This window comes from Gadus macrocephalus, chromosome 18 (genome assembly GCF_031168955.1).
Source record: "Gadus macrocephalus chromosome 18, ASM3116895v1".
NCBI lineage: Eukaryota > Metazoa > Chordata > Actinopteri > Gadiformes > Gadidae > Gadus > Gadus macrocephalus.
This window is the reverse complement of record NC_082399.1, coordinates 12403175-12417740: the sequence shown is the minus strand read 5'-3', so window position 1 is coordinate 12417740 and position 14566 is coordinate 12403175. Positions and strand designations below refer to the sequence as shown.

The 14566-nt window shown below is 44.1% G+C and overlaps 2 protein-coding genes, 1 long non-coding RNA gene and 6 other non-coding genes across 18 annotated transcripts; 1 reads left to right on the top strand and 8 right to left on the bottom strand.

Annotated features, from left to right (window-relative positions):
* Window positions 1-29: 29 nt before the first annotated feature.
* Window positions 30-145, bottom strand: LOC132447107 (U5 spliceosomal RNA). The gene has a single exon (XR_009523039.1). It is a non-coding gene; the product is annotated as a U5 spliceosomal RNA (small nuclear RNA).
* On the top strand, window positions 62-5397 carry LOC132446143 (uncharacterized). Its single transcript, XR_009522783.1, has 3 exons — window positions 62-2914; window positions 4797-4916; window positions 5070-5397. It is a non-coding gene; the product is annotated as an uncharacterized LOC132446143 (long non-coding RNA).
* LOC132447111 (U5 spliceosomal RNA) lies at window positions 615-729 on the bottom strand. Its single transcript, XR_009523043.1, has one exon. It is a non-coding gene; the product is annotated as a U5 spliceosomal RNA (small nuclear RNA).
* LOC132447109 (U5 spliceosomal RNA) lies at window positions 1215-1330 on the bottom strand. The gene has a single exon (XR_009523041.1). It is a non-coding gene; the product is annotated as a U5 spliceosomal RNA (small nuclear RNA).
* LOC132447112 (U5 spliceosomal RNA) lies at window positions 1805-1920 on the bottom strand. The gene has a single exon (XR_009523044.1). It is a non-coding gene; the product is annotated as a U5 spliceosomal RNA (small nuclear RNA).
* LOC132447106 (U5 spliceosomal RNA) lies at window positions 2386-2501 on the bottom strand. Its single transcript, XR_009523038.1, has one exon. It is a non-coding gene; the product is annotated as a U5 spliceosomal RNA (small nuclear RNA).
* Window positions 3238-11352, bottom strand: st6galnac1.1 (ST6 (alpha-N-acetyl-neuraminyl-2,3-beta-galactosyl-1,3)-N-acetylgalactosaminide alpha-2,6-sialyltransferase 1, tandem duplicate 1). 6 transcript variants are annotated; one of them, XM_060036272.1, is made up of 12 exons: window positions 10649-11352; window positions 10012-10252; window positions 9828-9909; window positions 7466-8334; window positions 7028-7358; window positions 6631-6793; window positions 6349-6511; window positions 5778-5916; window positions 5397-5500; window positions 5050-5133; window positions 4787-4886; window positions 3238-4510 (listed from the first exon to the last, which is right to left on the bottom strand). In XM_060036272.1, the coding sequence occupies exons 4-12, from the start codon at window positions 7561-7563 to the stop codon at window positions 4334-4336; spliced, it is 1359 nt and encodes a 452-aa protein (XP_059892255.1). In that variant the 5' UTR covers window positions 7564-8334; window positions 9828-9909; window positions 10012-10252; window positions 10649-11352; the 3' UTR covers window positions 3238-4333. The 6 variants fall into 6 exon arrangements, with proteins under 6 accessions (XP_059892255.1, XP_059892256.1, XP_059892257.1 ...); XM_060036273.1 differs by having other exon boundaries at window positions 10012-10045; XM_060036274.1 differs by having other exon boundaries at window positions 10988-11352.
* Window positions 3239-3353, bottom strand: LOC132447110 (U5 spliceosomal RNA). The gene has a single exon (XR_009523042.1). It is a non-coding gene; the product is annotated as a U5 spliceosomal RNA (small nuclear RNA).
* A 151-nt stretch (window positions 11353-11503) lies between the features above and the next one.
* On the bottom strand, window positions 11504-14541 carry srsf2a (serine and arginine rich splicing factor 2a). Of its 5 annotated transcripts, XR_009522781.1 has the most exons (4): window positions 13983-14537; window positions 13518-13827; window positions 12448-12535; window positions 11504-11938 (listed from the first exon to the last, which is right to left on the bottom strand). XR_009522781.1 is itself a non-coding variant. In XM_060036282.1 (3 exons), the coding sequence occupies exons 1-2, from the start codon at window positions 14342-14344 to the stop codon at window positions 13539-13541; spliced, it is 651 nt and encodes a 216-aa protein (XP_059892265.1). In that variant the 5' UTR covers window positions 14345-14538; the 3' UTR covers window positions 11504-13143; window positions 13518-13538. The 5 variants fall into 5 exon arrangements, 4 of the variants coding, with proteins under 4 accessions (XP_059892265.1, XP_059892263.1, XP_059892266.1 ...); XM_060036282.1 differs by having other exon boundaries at window positions 11504-13143; window positions 13983-14538; XM_060036280.1 differs by having other exon boundaries at window positions 11504-12535; window positions 13983-14538.
* Window positions 14542-14566: the final 25 nt, after the last annotated feature.

Sequence of the window (14566 nt, the reverse complement as noted above, 5' to 3'; positions counted from 1 at the left end):
CCCGTTAATTTCAATTGGACAGTTTAGGAAGCCCCGCAGTAGAGCAGGGCATCAAAAAATTTTTGAATACTCAAAATGTTCCACTCCACGGAAATCTTTAGTAAAAGGCGAAAGATTTATGCGATCTGAAGTGAAACAAGAGTGTACTGCAGAACGCAAGTCAGAGGACAGACCCTATTTTCTCAGATGTTTTTCTGCGTCACGGTTTCATTCTTGTCCCATTGTTTTACTTTTGAGTGGAATTGGAACGCGTCAGATAGAGTAGGACTCGTAGCGCAGGAGACGTAAAGTGTACACTAAAATACGCATCACTTGATTTATTTAATGGAATGAGCTTTATTTCATTATGACTAAAGGGATGTTGGGAGCTCTGCATGGATGTTCCTCCATTCAGGATTCACAGTAACTCCAACTCTATTCTTTACGCCCCACTATCTATAACTAATATCTATTCTAATTTGTTATTTGATAAAAGGTAATATAGTCTCGATTTATTGGACAATGTGAGAGCTGTTAATTTGGTGCAAGAACAAAAAGCAACGCATTCAACGGTTGGTCCGAAGTAGGCTCTTAATATCACGCACGTTTGAAGGATTAATTTAGACAAATAAGAAAGCCCCGCGTTAAGCAGGGCATCAAAAAATTGGTGAATACTCAAAATGTTCCACTCCACGGAAATCTTTAGTAAAAGGCGAAAGATTTATGCGATCTGAAGTGAAACAAGAGCGTACTACCGATTTCAAGTCAGAGGACAGACCCTACTTTCTGGGATGTATCTCTGCGTCACGGTTTCATTCTCGTCCCATTGTTTCACTTTTGAGTGGAATTTGAACACGTCTGATAGAGTCGTAACGCAGAAGACGTAAAGTGTACACTAAAATACGCATCACTTGATTTATTTAATGTAATGAGCTTTATTCCATTATGCCTAAAGGGATGTTGGGGGCTCTGCATGGCTGTTCCTCCATTCAGGATTCACAGTAACTCCAACTTTATACTTTACGCCCCACTATCTTCTATTCTCATTTGTTATTTGATGAAGAACGGGCCAAATAGATGAAGGACGTTGGCTAAACGTTAATAGTGTCGATTTGTTGGACAATGTGAGAGCTGTTAATTTGGTTAAAGAACCAAATGCAACGCCTTCAATGGTTATTGAGAAATAAGCGCTTATTGTCATGCACGTTTGAATGATTAATTTAGACAATTTAGAAAGCCCCACAGTAAAGCAGGGCATCAAAAAATTGGTGAATACTCAAAATGTTCCACTCCACGGAAATCTTTAGTAAAAGGCGAAAGATTTATGCGATCTGAAGTGAAACAAGAGTGTACTACCGAGTTTAAGTCAGAGGACAGAACCTACTTTCTGGGATGTATCTCTGCGTCACGGTTTCATTCTTGTCCCATTGTTTCACTTTTGATTGGAATTAGAATACGTCGGATAGAGTCGTAACGCAGAAGCCGTAAAGTGTACACTAAAATACGCATCCTTTGATTTCTCTAAAGGGGTTGTACTTTATTTGGTGTGCCGAAAGGGATGCTGGGAGCTCTGACAGGCTGTTCCTCCATTCAGTATTTTAAATAACTCCAAGTCTATACTTTACGACCCACTATCTATCTATTCTCATTTGTTATTTGATGAAGAACGGGCCAAATAGATGAAGGACGTTGGCTAAAAAATAATAGTCTCGATTTGTTGGACAATGTGAGAGCTATTAATTTGGTTAAAGGACCCAATGCAACGCAGTCAACGATTAATGAGAAGTAGGCGCACGTTTGAATGATTAATTTCGACAATTGAGAAAGCCCCGCGGTAAAGCAAGGCATCAAAAAATTGGTGAATACTCAAAATGTTCCACTCCACGGAAATCTTTAGTAAAAGGCGAAAGATTTATGCGATCTGAAGTGAAACAAGAGTGTACTACCGATTTCCAAGTCAGACGACAGACCCTACTTTCTGGGATGTATCTATGCATCACGGTTTAATTCTTGTCCCATTGATTCACTTTTGAGTGGAATTGGATCACGTCGGATAGAGTCGTAACGCAGAAGCCGTAAAGTGTACGCTAAAATACGCATCCTTTGATTTCTTTAATGGGTTGTACTTTATTTGGTGTGCCGAAAGGGATGCTGGGAGCTCTGACAGGCTGTTCCTCCATTCGGTATTTTAAATAACTCCACCTCTATGCTTTACAACCCACGATCTACAACTTCCATATATTCTCTACACTTAATATTTGATGAACATTGACTAGATATAATATATTCGTTGATATATTTGGGACAATGTGAAACACCTTAAATTTAAAGAAATAAAACACAACAGGTCACATCTTAAATCGATTACTAGTGGACTGATAGGCTTTATCATTTGACAGCTTAGGAAGCCCCGCAATGAAGCAGGGCATCAAAAAATTGGTGAATACTCATAATGTTCCACTCCACGGAAATCTTTAGTAAAAGGCGAAAGATTTATGCGATCTGAAGTGAAACAAGAGTGTAATGACGATTATGTGTCCCGGGACCGACCAGTTTCGCCGGTATACACCTCTACGTCATGGTTTTGATCTAATCCCGTTGTTTTACTCTTGTCCATAGTGGAATTGGAATATGCACATAAAGTCGTAACTCAGAAGACATGTGTACACGAAAAGTCTCATCAAGGTGGCTTCTTCTATCCAATGATTGTTATTTCATTATGCCGAAAGGGATGATGGGAGCTCTATCTGTCTGATCCTCCACTGACGATGGAAATATGCTCCACCTCTTTACACAGCACGTCACTATCTTCACTATCCATGCTGGATATTGAACGAACAAAGCAGATACGTACGATAAAACTCATATTAATCGATCTACTAGATCATTGTTAGACTTAAGTAACCTCCTGGTAATCAATATGTATACCAAATAGGTGAGTGCTATTTATAAGTGTAAGGTTTGTTATTTGAAAGTGTAGGAAGCCCTGCAATGCATACGAGGAAGCCCTGCAAAAAATACGAGGAATTGGAAAATGCAGAGTCGTAACTCAGAAGACGTGTGTACACTGAGGTACAACATGTTGACAAGGTAGAAACGAACGATAGAACTCATAGCATTCTATCTGTTTGATCAATGCTAGACCCTAATTAATTATAGGTAGTAACGTCCTGAGAACTAATACTGATTTGAGGCATATGTAGTCTAACTATGAGTGGTATTTGGTTTGAGAAATAATTATTATTTGACAATTCAGGAAACCCCGCCGTAAAGCAGGGCATCAAAAAATTGTTGAATACTCAAAATGTTCCACTCCACGGAAATCTTTAGTAAAAGGCGAAAGATTTATGCGATCTGAAGTGAAACGAGAGTGTACTGGTGACAAAGGGCCTCAGCACGAAGCATGTTCTCCGCGATACATCTCTACATCGTGGTTTACTGTAGTTCAGATTGGAATTCACAGAAAAACCCAAACATGAAGTTGCATGAAAGAATATAACCAGGAAAAAACGACAATAATCCTTGCATCAGACATAAATAATGTTATTTCATTTAGCCTGCAAGGTATGATGGGAGCACATGTTACTCTCTTGTTCTTTCCCCAACTCCGACCACCAAAATGCAATTCAGAGAACGCCCGGCCATCGGCTCTAGGAAGATCGATTTAGCAACATATTTGTGCATTCAAACATGTTTGCTATTCTTAGAGAAAATAAGGCAACAACATCGATACAGAATTTAGCACACGATCATTGTGTGGTCTTCCAGTCGCCGAAGGCCCATTTGTGATAAGGTCTACATTTTTTTATGTAAGCCAAACTGTATCTTACTAGATGCCTCGTTCACTCAAGTCACAACAATTGAACTACATTTGCGATGACCAAACCATCAAAGATAATTTAAAAGGTTTGCGAAATAGTTACAGAATCACACAATGCCTGCGACCCGTCATTTCTCAATTTTATTTTATTTTTACGGGAATCCCGACAACACTAAGCCATGACAACTGTACTTCTTACTAATCAAAGTTACACCTAACCGTTTCATACCCAAGCTCAAATCACTGTCTACGTCAAGATTAGCTTCCGAGTACTTACACATTTCTTGTACCCAAATCATGGCTGTATAGGCCTTTGTCCTATACAGCCTAATACAATAGCCCCTTTACTGTACATGCATCATATTTCTGCATTATAAGACACATGCATCATATGCATTCATTATAAGATACATACGTCTTATGCATGCATTGCAAGATAGTACGATTTGGTTACCAACACCAGGTTGACAGGCCAGGTCTAAATTGTAAAGTCTGACCAAATGGCTCCTCTTCCAGACTCCAGTTAAAACACCCTTATGGTTCCCTCCGTTGGTAAAGATTGATAATTCTGGCATTGTGCAAGTTCTTCCACGCATTCATTTCCGTAATGAAGTCATGGGTGAAATAGAAAATCATCTTTTGAGCAGTTCCCTTGTAATAAGTGTGAGGGTATTTTTGGTAGTCTTCTGTGATGAAGCCATACGCATTCACCTGAGAGAGCGAGAGAGCAAGAGAGTTAGATTAAGGGTACCCATATTTATGTATGACTATTCAACACATTTCTTTACTGTTTAAATAGAATACTTGAGAGAAAGAGAGATCTGAAATTGCCTGAAATCGTACAAAATAGACCAGAATATTGAAGGATCAATCCAATGGGGTTAATGCTAATGACAAGGGTTAGCAGTACAACGATAGCAAACTATATGTGAAAGTGGCTGTTTGGTTCAACACAAAAAAAATCACAAAATCTCGTCTTCTGCTTACCACATCACAGGTGTGCAGAGCCAGGAAAAGAGCTACTGCTCCATTTGTAGGTTTAACTACAGCCCAGAATTCATAATTGAGACCTGGAGACCTCAGAAATCTATGACATAGGAAAAGTGTGAACAGCCAGGTACAGTATACTGTACATACACTTCAACACACATTTCACATACACTCACAATAACACACCTGTGGAAAAGTCCTTCAACTATGTGATATCTTTCCACACCAATTCACAGCATGCAAAAGAAAAAATAATTGACCTGTTCCTCAAATATCTCAGGAAATCGGGATGAAGAAGGTAGAAGTGTTTATGGTCCAACTTCTCGGTATAGTACTGCGTTGGCCTGGAAAACACAGAATCCAATCAGCAATCACCTCAATCAACAGCAGCGGGGAGAATGGTCATGTGGCTATTCAGCCACTCATAGTATGTAAATATATTTAAGGTAATCTTTATCCTTTTTGGTTAAAGCTTGTTCAGGGAAGGGGGGAAGGTACAGTTTGAGAAAAGTCTAGTGTATGAGTAAAACATACAAATAAAGATGCCATGTCATACAGTGTTGAGTTACTGCACCAAGCTATGAAAATGTAGAGGGTGAATGTTTACCGCAAGTGCTTGAAGGGGCCCGCTGAGACTAATTTCCCAGTAAACAGGGCCTGCAGCCACTGGAAATCCCGATACCCACTCGGAATCATCACATACTTGATACCCTGCAACAGGAAGTAGCAGCCACACTTTTCACTTGTTAATGCGTGAGTGAGTGACAGACTGAGCGTGTGTGTGTGTGTGTGTGTGTGTGTGTGTGTGTGTGTGTGTGTGCTTGAAAGTAATTGTAGTCTATTTATTTTACACATTGTTTCAATTGGAGAAATTTCCGCAATTGGGGAAAAGGAAAGGGCGAATAGCAGAACATTCATTAATGTTACCTTATTATGGCTTAAACATGACATGAACCAGGTCCTGTACCCTCGGTATAGTGTTCTGTACCTCATCACGGGCGAATCTTGGTAAACCGTGTTTCTTGTAGTACGACAGAGCTGAAGTGAGGGAGTAGGCAGTGTGGAGGTACACAGATGTCTTGTTTCCTACATCCTCCTCGTATCCCTTGGTGATAGCACCATTCATCCTGTTGGGGGAAAAAAAAAAAGATGACCGCAATAAAGTTAACATTTCTCTATACAAGGGCTCCCTTTTGATCCCTTTTTTCAACATGGATTCGTTTCCACCGGGACGTAGGCATTTGTTAATACTAGTACTGATGTGGAAAACGAAAGGGCCAACACATGCCTTTCTATGAGAGACTTTCCCCAGCAATACAGAAGGCTTCATTGTCTGGGATGGGTACACTTTAGGCAACCCTTGTGACATGTACTTGGCAGCATTTCATCGATTGATCCGCCGTCAAACCCTCTAAACAAATATTGGTTCAACGAAAGGTTTGCGTGAGCAGGTCTAACGAAAAGACTTGGTTACCTCTTAAACTTTGCCATAGGATGAAAATCAGCAATATTAAAAGTAATAAACAATAACAAACATACTCTGGCCTTTGCCATCTTACCGGAACACATAGTCATGCCCATCAATCTCCTTCCCCATTCCTGAACCACTGAGGATTCCAGCTGTGCCCACTACAGCACAGGACACACAGCCTACCCCGTCTCCCCTGGCAACAAGCATTGGTTCCTGTGGTTTTGGGATATGTCGCAATGCAGCTACAACCTCTGGATAAAGTACAAAACAAACCTGTAATCTATACAACGAATGGATGAAATTGAAAAGCACCCGTATATGTGGGTTTACTAATGTGAATGTCCTTTTGGTCTTTCTCACACAAATGTACCTCTGTAATCGTAGCCCATGAAACCAAAGGGGTTGTTAAAGTGGGAGAGCCTGTTCCACTCCCTCACAGTGACACTCCTGTTGTACATGAACAAGTTGATGGTTGGAATAAAGTTCTTGGTGAAGTTTGCATCTTCAGACTTCCGCAGAGACAGGGAACATGTCTTACCAAATAAAGAGACAAAAACATGACATTTTACACTGTAGAGACTTTAAAGAATAAGCTGATAGTTTTATTTTTTTAGTACCAGAAGAAGCACAAAATGATTGAAGAAATTAAACTGAACATTTGGGACAATAACGTAATCGCAGATGTAATGGACTAACACCATTGGGTTACCCCAGCCATATAGGTATGATTTCCCTGTTTAATTAACAGGTGAGATCCAACTACATACCATCTGTCTTGGCTGGTCACTCCTTGAGTATACATCTTCAAAGTCCCATTGGGGCAACTTCCGAAAGTCTTTCTTATGGAGGAGAGGCATGAGTGTCTCAGAGTCCGAGCCTACAGACCTCTTTGTAGGCGTGTGTTGAATCGACCGGGTTTCATTCCCATCAGATGTCCCCTCATCAATGTCTTCAGTGGTCAACTGTACAGCGTTTTTAGTGACCAACTCTGCCTTTACGATAGTGGTCAACTCTTCATTGTCATCCAGGGCCGACTTTGGGGCTCCCTCTTCCGTCAGTAGGAATCCCTTATCTTTTGCCTCCCCAAATAGTTGGATGCTTTGCACAGGTAGGCCAAAATATATCAGCATTAATCACCCAATCGTATCCAGACCCACAGTAACGTTGTAAACACAACGACGAGGAATGTTAGTCTTAGAACTCACCCGGCCTTCTTCGAATGCTGTAGTCGCATGTACAAGCATATGCTTATGGTGAGGATTATCAGCACTGCGACAATCCTTCTTACGGCGCGAGATGCCATCACGGTGTCCTGGTTGATGCTGTTGAGCAAACATTTTCAACCCTGGTGTTTTGTGTACCTAGTTCCCCACGCCCATCAAGGTGGGCGTGGGGATTTAGTTATGGAGTGATGACAGCTTAAAAAAACGCATATAATTTCCTTGAATCTCACTCACATGGACGCATGCACACACAGTATCTAAACACAACTTTTACCTCTTTATTTAACAGGAGTTCATACTGAAGCAGCTTTGCAGGTCTTATACCCTTGGCGGTTAAATACATGAAGAATGAACAACATGAAAAAAATGGTCAACACATAACATACATAATATTATTATAAATTTTATTCACTACTTTAAACGTATCCTCATATAAAACCGATCAAACTACGCAATTCATTTGTCTTATTTACAGTTTGGTATCTATTAAAGAATGTCCTGAGCTAAGTTTAATTTGACATAACCTGAAGTTTACCGGTGGACGGGGCTGAATGAACATAAGGACAACGATGAGCATCCAGTATTGTTCGGTTGCTGCTTTGCATGTCTTCCTGTGAACGTTTCCTAACGCATGGTACTCATCAGATGGAGCGGTCTTTAAGAAGAGCTCAAAGATCTCAATGGCAGATGGTTCACAGGGAGTGGGGTGGGGGGGGTTGCTGTAGTGTTGCGGGCCTCAGGTGGAGTAGAGTCTGAACTGGTCCTCCAGCTCCCCCTCCGAAACCTCCCCAAACGTCTGCTTGTTCTCTCGGAGCAGTTGGAAGATGGCCGCCAGCTGCTCCCGTTGTACCCTGGGAAGACACAACACACTCAGAATGTAGACCATATATACCCAAAATACACAATAGGTTTCACAGTGCATTACATTTACATGTGTATAGTGCATTCATGGCTTATAAGATTATATTTTATTAACCAAACGTCTTTTTGTCAGTCATATAGTTCCATCATTCCCATGGGGACCATCTTGGCCATGCTTTAGGAGCAGGATAGGTAGATATTGTGCTCACTTTCTACCTTTTCTGGTATTGATAGTAGTCAGGTATCTAGTCAAACTGTCTATGAAGCAAGTCAATTAATGGTGAATGGCCTTTTTTGGTGCAAGCAAAATCCCCCAGACAAAAAACACAGAACCGCATTACAGCAGTAGAAGTGGCAGGAAAAACCTCAAAATTACATCATCAATACAAAATAGAAGTCCTTTCATATTTGCTAGGTATTAAATTAGCATAAACAACCCAATATGAGCTTATTCCTGAAAAAAGCTGATTGTGCCAATTATGTCATTGTTTGAAAAATATTCAAACAATGACATAAATCCTCTCTAAAGCAAACTGCTCAGCAACGCTGGTCATTGTTTGGTGTCGCTTTGAGGCCAAATGAGGGACAATCCTCAGCGGAATTAACTAAGGCCTATTTCACCTTCAGACTGAGTCAGCAGCTAAAGGTTCCCTAAATCAACACCTCCACAGGAGAACAACACGCCCCAATGGACCAACAGATATCCAAAGCAAGGGAATATTGGCACCAGGCCACAGGAGAAGGTGAGACACACAGAGGCTGTTTGCTTTGGGGCTTAGCCTACCAGTTAAGCATCAGGTAAATGTTCATACAGCCATACGTTACCACACATCCCCACTCTCCCTTACTGTTTGTCCAGCGGGCCTTTAGAAAGCTTAGGTCTGTGGGGTACTATATGTAAACATAAAAGCAGGGGATGCGGGGACAATTATGAAACCTGGATCTACAGATTGACTCTAAATGGTGTGGTCCCAGGTCCATTTCTCCGAGTATACACATCTTTTTCTGTATAACTCTCTACGGTCATCGTCCGTTGATCTCTGGAATGAATGTTCATTCAGAGGAAACATTTCCAGAGAAGGCCCAGAGTGACTCCTCTAAGCTGGGATACCTTGAACCCTGTACGCTTGGCACAGATCTAATATTGCCTCACTCAGTCCAGCCTTAAGCCGAAGACGGTGATCGCACAGACAAGGACAGACGACTCCGGAGTGACATGCCAACACTTCACCAAAACACCCATGGCGTACACGTGTAGCCTCTCCAATGGTTAGTAGGGCAGACAATTCACTTCACCGAAAACTGGTTGGTACTATTGCTAAGGGGTGGTATTACATTAAACAAATACAAATGTGATGACTAGATACAATTCCCCAAACAGACATAGAAGATATGGCTTTGATCCATGTTACATAGAAAATAAGTACTTTGTAGCTCAAGTTAAATTGCATGTTTATGGAAACCATGACCCATCAGTCCTCACCTCTGCTCTTCCTCCAGCTCCTGTTTGGACATCATGGTCTCTATGCGGCTGGCTTGGGCCCGTCCCGGGAGATACTTCAGATCTATGCAGAAATGGGGGATTCATTCACATTGCAAATCCCTCGACTGATCTATCATGCTTCATTCATCATTAGGCTTATGCTTCACAATATGCTTCTTCTTACCATCAAAGTCCGGGCTCTCTGAGATTCCCTCGTTCTGGGGATAAGAAAAAGCACACTTTAGGAGCTCCTTCTCAGAGAGCCCGATGAGAGACCTCCGACCGACCCCCAAGGAGGCAGCAGCAGACGGAGAGTCCACGTCATAGCTCTTGCTCCTAGATGGACGGATGCATCCAGAGTCGTCGGAAGTGGACTGAGATGGGGCTGCATGTTCAGCAACGTCAAGCCGCGACTCCGATTCCTCCTGCGAGACATTACGTACGAGAGAGATGAGGGAGTACCATGTCATAATAACAAAGGATTGGCCCACAATAACGCAGTTCTACAAATAGGCGGTCGGTGGTACGCAATACTGTATGTAAGTGCGCAAAATAAGCAGGACTGTTACATGGGTAGCCTATCCTTCGTTTTCACTCAGTTCAGTCTCAAAGTTCACCTTATATCAAAATACATCCATGCTCTCCATAGCTTCCTACTCTAGACATCTAACATTCACTCGGAGTGTTTCTACTACAATGTCAGCAAGCATCCAGATAGATCATTGTTGTTGGAATACGATAAGGGGAATATGTGAGTACAGTGTGCACTAGACATTGGTGTTAACTTGCGAAACATAGCAAAACAAACAGGACAGACTTACGGAAAGGACCGATTTAACGACTTCCCAGTGGTCATGTGAACTCCCACTAACTTCATTCCAGTCGTCCGCCGTTTTCTTCTTGTTGGTAATATGACCGTTCTGCCATGCACTAGATTTATCTAATCCTGCCTGAGCTTTATCCTTTGGTCCAAAGTAGCTCCTCGCAAAGTCAACAGAGGACGGCGAACCATTAAATATGGACGTTGCCACCACAATAGCAAGAAGAGTAAAAATAACGGCGGCGAGTAAAATAGTTAAATCCATTGTGACAGGCGGCGGTATTACATGCGTAGTATGCTCTATAGCCAGACTGTTTTGTTTGGAGTGGGTCTTCCCTACCTATTTATACGGCGCTTTGTGTAGGTAAACACGAAAAATCCAACACCTCACTCCTTGTTTGTGATTTTCCTCATGGTCCAAAGCCACATTATCAGCATCGGTGATATACATTAAGGGGCGGGCTGCCGCGTAGGCTACCGCACGCAATATCCTTTCAATACGCCCCTCAAGCGCGCCGACGTCATCACCGTCCATCTGGGACCAGGTGAACCGAAGTCACGTTGCGTGCGCGCGACTCACTACTTTGCAGGTAATCGCATCAACGGACGTTTGCAAAAACAAGTTGATAAGGGCCTCGCAAAATCCATGATGAAGTAAAGCCGGGCTTACGTTGACAGAGGGGTCGGCCCACGGCCAGTGTTGGCTTCCATTTTAGATTCGAGTTCTTGTTTAAGGAAAACAACCCCCCCCCCCTTTCTCCTCAGGCCGTGTACACATCTAGCGTTTTTTTAACAATGTAATTAGTTAAATACTAATGAGAACCTGAGTGGGGGAGCAGTCAGAGAAACGATTCACTTGAATATCAAATATTTTATTGTCATTAAGCAGAAGCAATTACAAGACAATGGAGGACTTTACAAAATAATGCAACCCCTACTTAACAGACTGGCCTTCCCACGATTTACTAGAGTCCATCTAGACTCCAACAGCTACCTTTAGGGAGGGAGAAAACAGCTCCGCAGAAGGGAGGACGGGGGGGGGGCAAGGGAGGGAGGAAAGGAGGACAAGAATGTGTACACAGGAGGGATGGGGAGAGAAGTCACATGACAGGAAGTAGATGAGCGGATGAGGGGCACACAATTTTGCCACACCTGTGACCTTACAAACCGGCAACGGAGGGTGGAGCCCCGGGCGGGGGGGCGCCCAGCACCGCAACACGCCAAACCGGCGCACTGCCCCGCATCACCTCTACCAGCTAACCAGCATTACTCAACTGCTACACAACTGCGCCTAGTGCACAAAAGATACACAGGAGAGAGTGTTAGAGTCACAGGAAGGTACCGGGAGAGGAAAAAAGGGCTGTGCTGGAGGAGCAAAAAACTAAAAAGTCCCTAGCGAGTGAGTGCCCTGTACACGGGGTGGTCTCTGCTCGGCACGCCGTTACACAACGCGGCCAGCGGCCATGTTACAGAGTGGGTCGGTTCCTATTGACAGGTCAGTCCTTGTCTAGCTGAACTACATTGAGCAAGAAAATGAACAAACTTGAACACCCGTCTGTAAAAGGGGGTTTCGAAACATGGATTAAAATAAGAGCTGCGATGCGGGGGGGTAAAGAAAAGCGAGCGAGGACGCAACACAAATGCAATCACTAGTAATGAAAAGGGAAAAAAAACAGGAGAGCTGCCTCACCAAACACTTCTTCTAAATAGCTAACCCCTAAACAGTTAGCACACAGCAAATCACAACACAGTTTGGACGAAAATGAAACTCTTTTAAACATTGGGGTTCAGACCAATGACCTGTTGGTCTGGAATCAGGGGGTGAACAGTGCGGTCCAGAGGCTCAGTCCGGGCTCCTGGTGCTGGTGAACTTCAGCCACTCCGAGATCTGAAAAGAGAATGGACGGGATTAATAACGATGAGACGCACCGTCGGACTCAGCCCTACACGCTCAGCTAGTCAGACTACTGGGACTTTACAGGCTTGATCGTAATAGTTGAAACCCCGTAGTAGAGTTGGACATGGTGTCGCAGGTTTGGTGGGGCATTTCTAGAAATGCCAACTGCACCGACAGTAACATTAGCATTTCCGGTCACCTTCCCCAAGGCCCCCCCTTCTCAAATACCCTACCTCTTGAAAGGGGGCCCTGGGGCCGACACACAGCTGTCATTAGATAAACAAACCTTGGGGACTCCGCTCCCTCTGCAAGTAGCAGGAGGACCACAGCCTCGGGTACAGCTGCCCTGTACCTCTGGGACTGTGGTCCAGCGCCCGCACCTCGCCACCATCGCCTCACACACCAACTGACCGGCACCCACCGCCGCCATGGCGACCTGCTCCCGTTTTAGCAGCCAACGTTGCCATGGTGACCTGCTCCTTTACTGCCAATGCCTGCAGCGCCCTCAGCAGCCACCAGGCAGGTCACACGGGCCGCCACACACTAACTGCCTCACACTGCCACACCCCCAACTCCTCTTTGCAAACGGGGTTCCGCAGCTTGGAGGAAAGAATTCCACATTTAGGTGCACGTTTTTGGTTACAGCACGTCCAGCCCTCACATTCCCACGCACTAACGTGCCTGGACACCCAGTGACCATATGCTTCAGTGTAGCAGTGCCGTTCTATAATGTACACGGTTAAGCTGCATGTGCTTTAAAGCGGTTAAGACAACCCCTGAAGCACACGCAGAATAACAGGAGTCTGCAGTCATAAGAGACAGAGTACTTTCCAATTATGAAACAGCTTAATATACTATGTATTCTTGGATTATCTGTTATAGTTATGAATGGGCCTCTACGAAGCAGATGTCCTCGCGACAACTGCAATCTGAAACATCCATTCTATGACATTGAAACAGCCTGTGACCCTACCGTCTGGTTCCCAGGATCGGGTTAAGACTCTGTGCCATTATCCTCTGGAGATTTGGGCCTGCTCTTGGACCTGGACCGGGACTTCGAACCCACGTTGGATGGCGGGGTTCGACTCCTGGACTTGGACTTGGACTTTGAGCGGGAACGCTGTCTGGAAGCAGACTTTGACTTGCTTCTCCTCTGGCTCCTGGACTTGGACCTTGATCTGGAGTAAGACCTGGACCTGGAACGGCTGTAGCGAGAGCGGCTTCGGGAGCGGCTTCTGCTCCTGGAACGGCTGCGTCTGCGGCGTCTCGGACTACCCGAGCGGCTGGATGAGAATAAATCGACATATTTTAGCAAGTGGAAAGCGAAAAATAATTGCATCCTGCATGTCTTGATAACCGCATTGACGACGCGCGCATTCTTCTCCACATGTAAAACATTGATAATAAACTGGTAACGTTTATACACAGAAATATTTACCTCCTGCTTCTTCTACCGGAACCCCCATGTCTACGGGGCGCACCGCCGCCCCCTCTTCGGCCGTAGTGGGAATCAGGTGGGCGGCCATAGCGCGCCATCTGCACCCGGAGCTCGCGTCCGTCGAGCAGGGCACCGTCCATTGCATCCATCGCGTCTTCGGCGTCCCTGTTGTCGTGGAAACGCACGAAGGCAAAGCCACGGCTTTCCTTGGTGTACCTGTCACGGGGGATATAAACATCGCCTACCCGACCGTACTTTTCAAACACACGGCGCAAAGTCTCGGGTGACGTCCGATACGTCAGATTGTCTACTTTGAGGGAGGTCATTCCCTCCACGTCGGGCGGTGGCCTTCCGTAGCTCATATTTGCTCTAAATTAAGATTTTAGACCAGCCGAATTGAGCTATCTGACTACGCCGTTGACTAAATACACGATTCCGTTCAACTATTCAATAGCTTTGTTCTCGGCAGCAATGCAATGGTTCAATATTGTTTTCCCAGCGTGTTGTTTTCCGCGTTTCTTTCCTGTGAAATGGCGGCAGAAGGACTGGCTTCCACTTTATATTTTTTTATATCACGTCGACGC

Excerpts from the sequence above, each read along its gene's own strand:
- srsf2a (XM_060036281.1), bottom strand. The coding sequence starts at position 14,344 with ATGAGCTACGGAAGGCCACCGCCCGACGTGGAGGGAATGACCTCCCTC. Across the intron at positions 13,828-13,982 it reads TCCGGTAGAAGAAGCAGGAG|CCGCTCGGGTAGTCCGAGAC; the intron begins GTAAATATTTCT and ends ATTCTCATCCAG.
- st6galnac1.1 (XM_060036272.1), bottom strand. The coding sequence starts at position 7,563 with ATGGCATCTCGCGCCGTAAGAAGGATTGTCGCAGTGCTGATAATCCTC. Across the intron at positions 4,887-5,049 it reads CTGAGATATTTGAGGAACAG|ATTTCTGAGGTCTCCAGGTC; the intron begins GTCAATTATTTT and ends CCTATGTCATAG. Across the intron at positions 4,511-4,786 it reads CTCTGCACACCTGTGATGTG|GTGAATGCGTATGGCTTCAT; the intron begins GTAAGCAGAAGA and ends TCGCTCTCTCAG.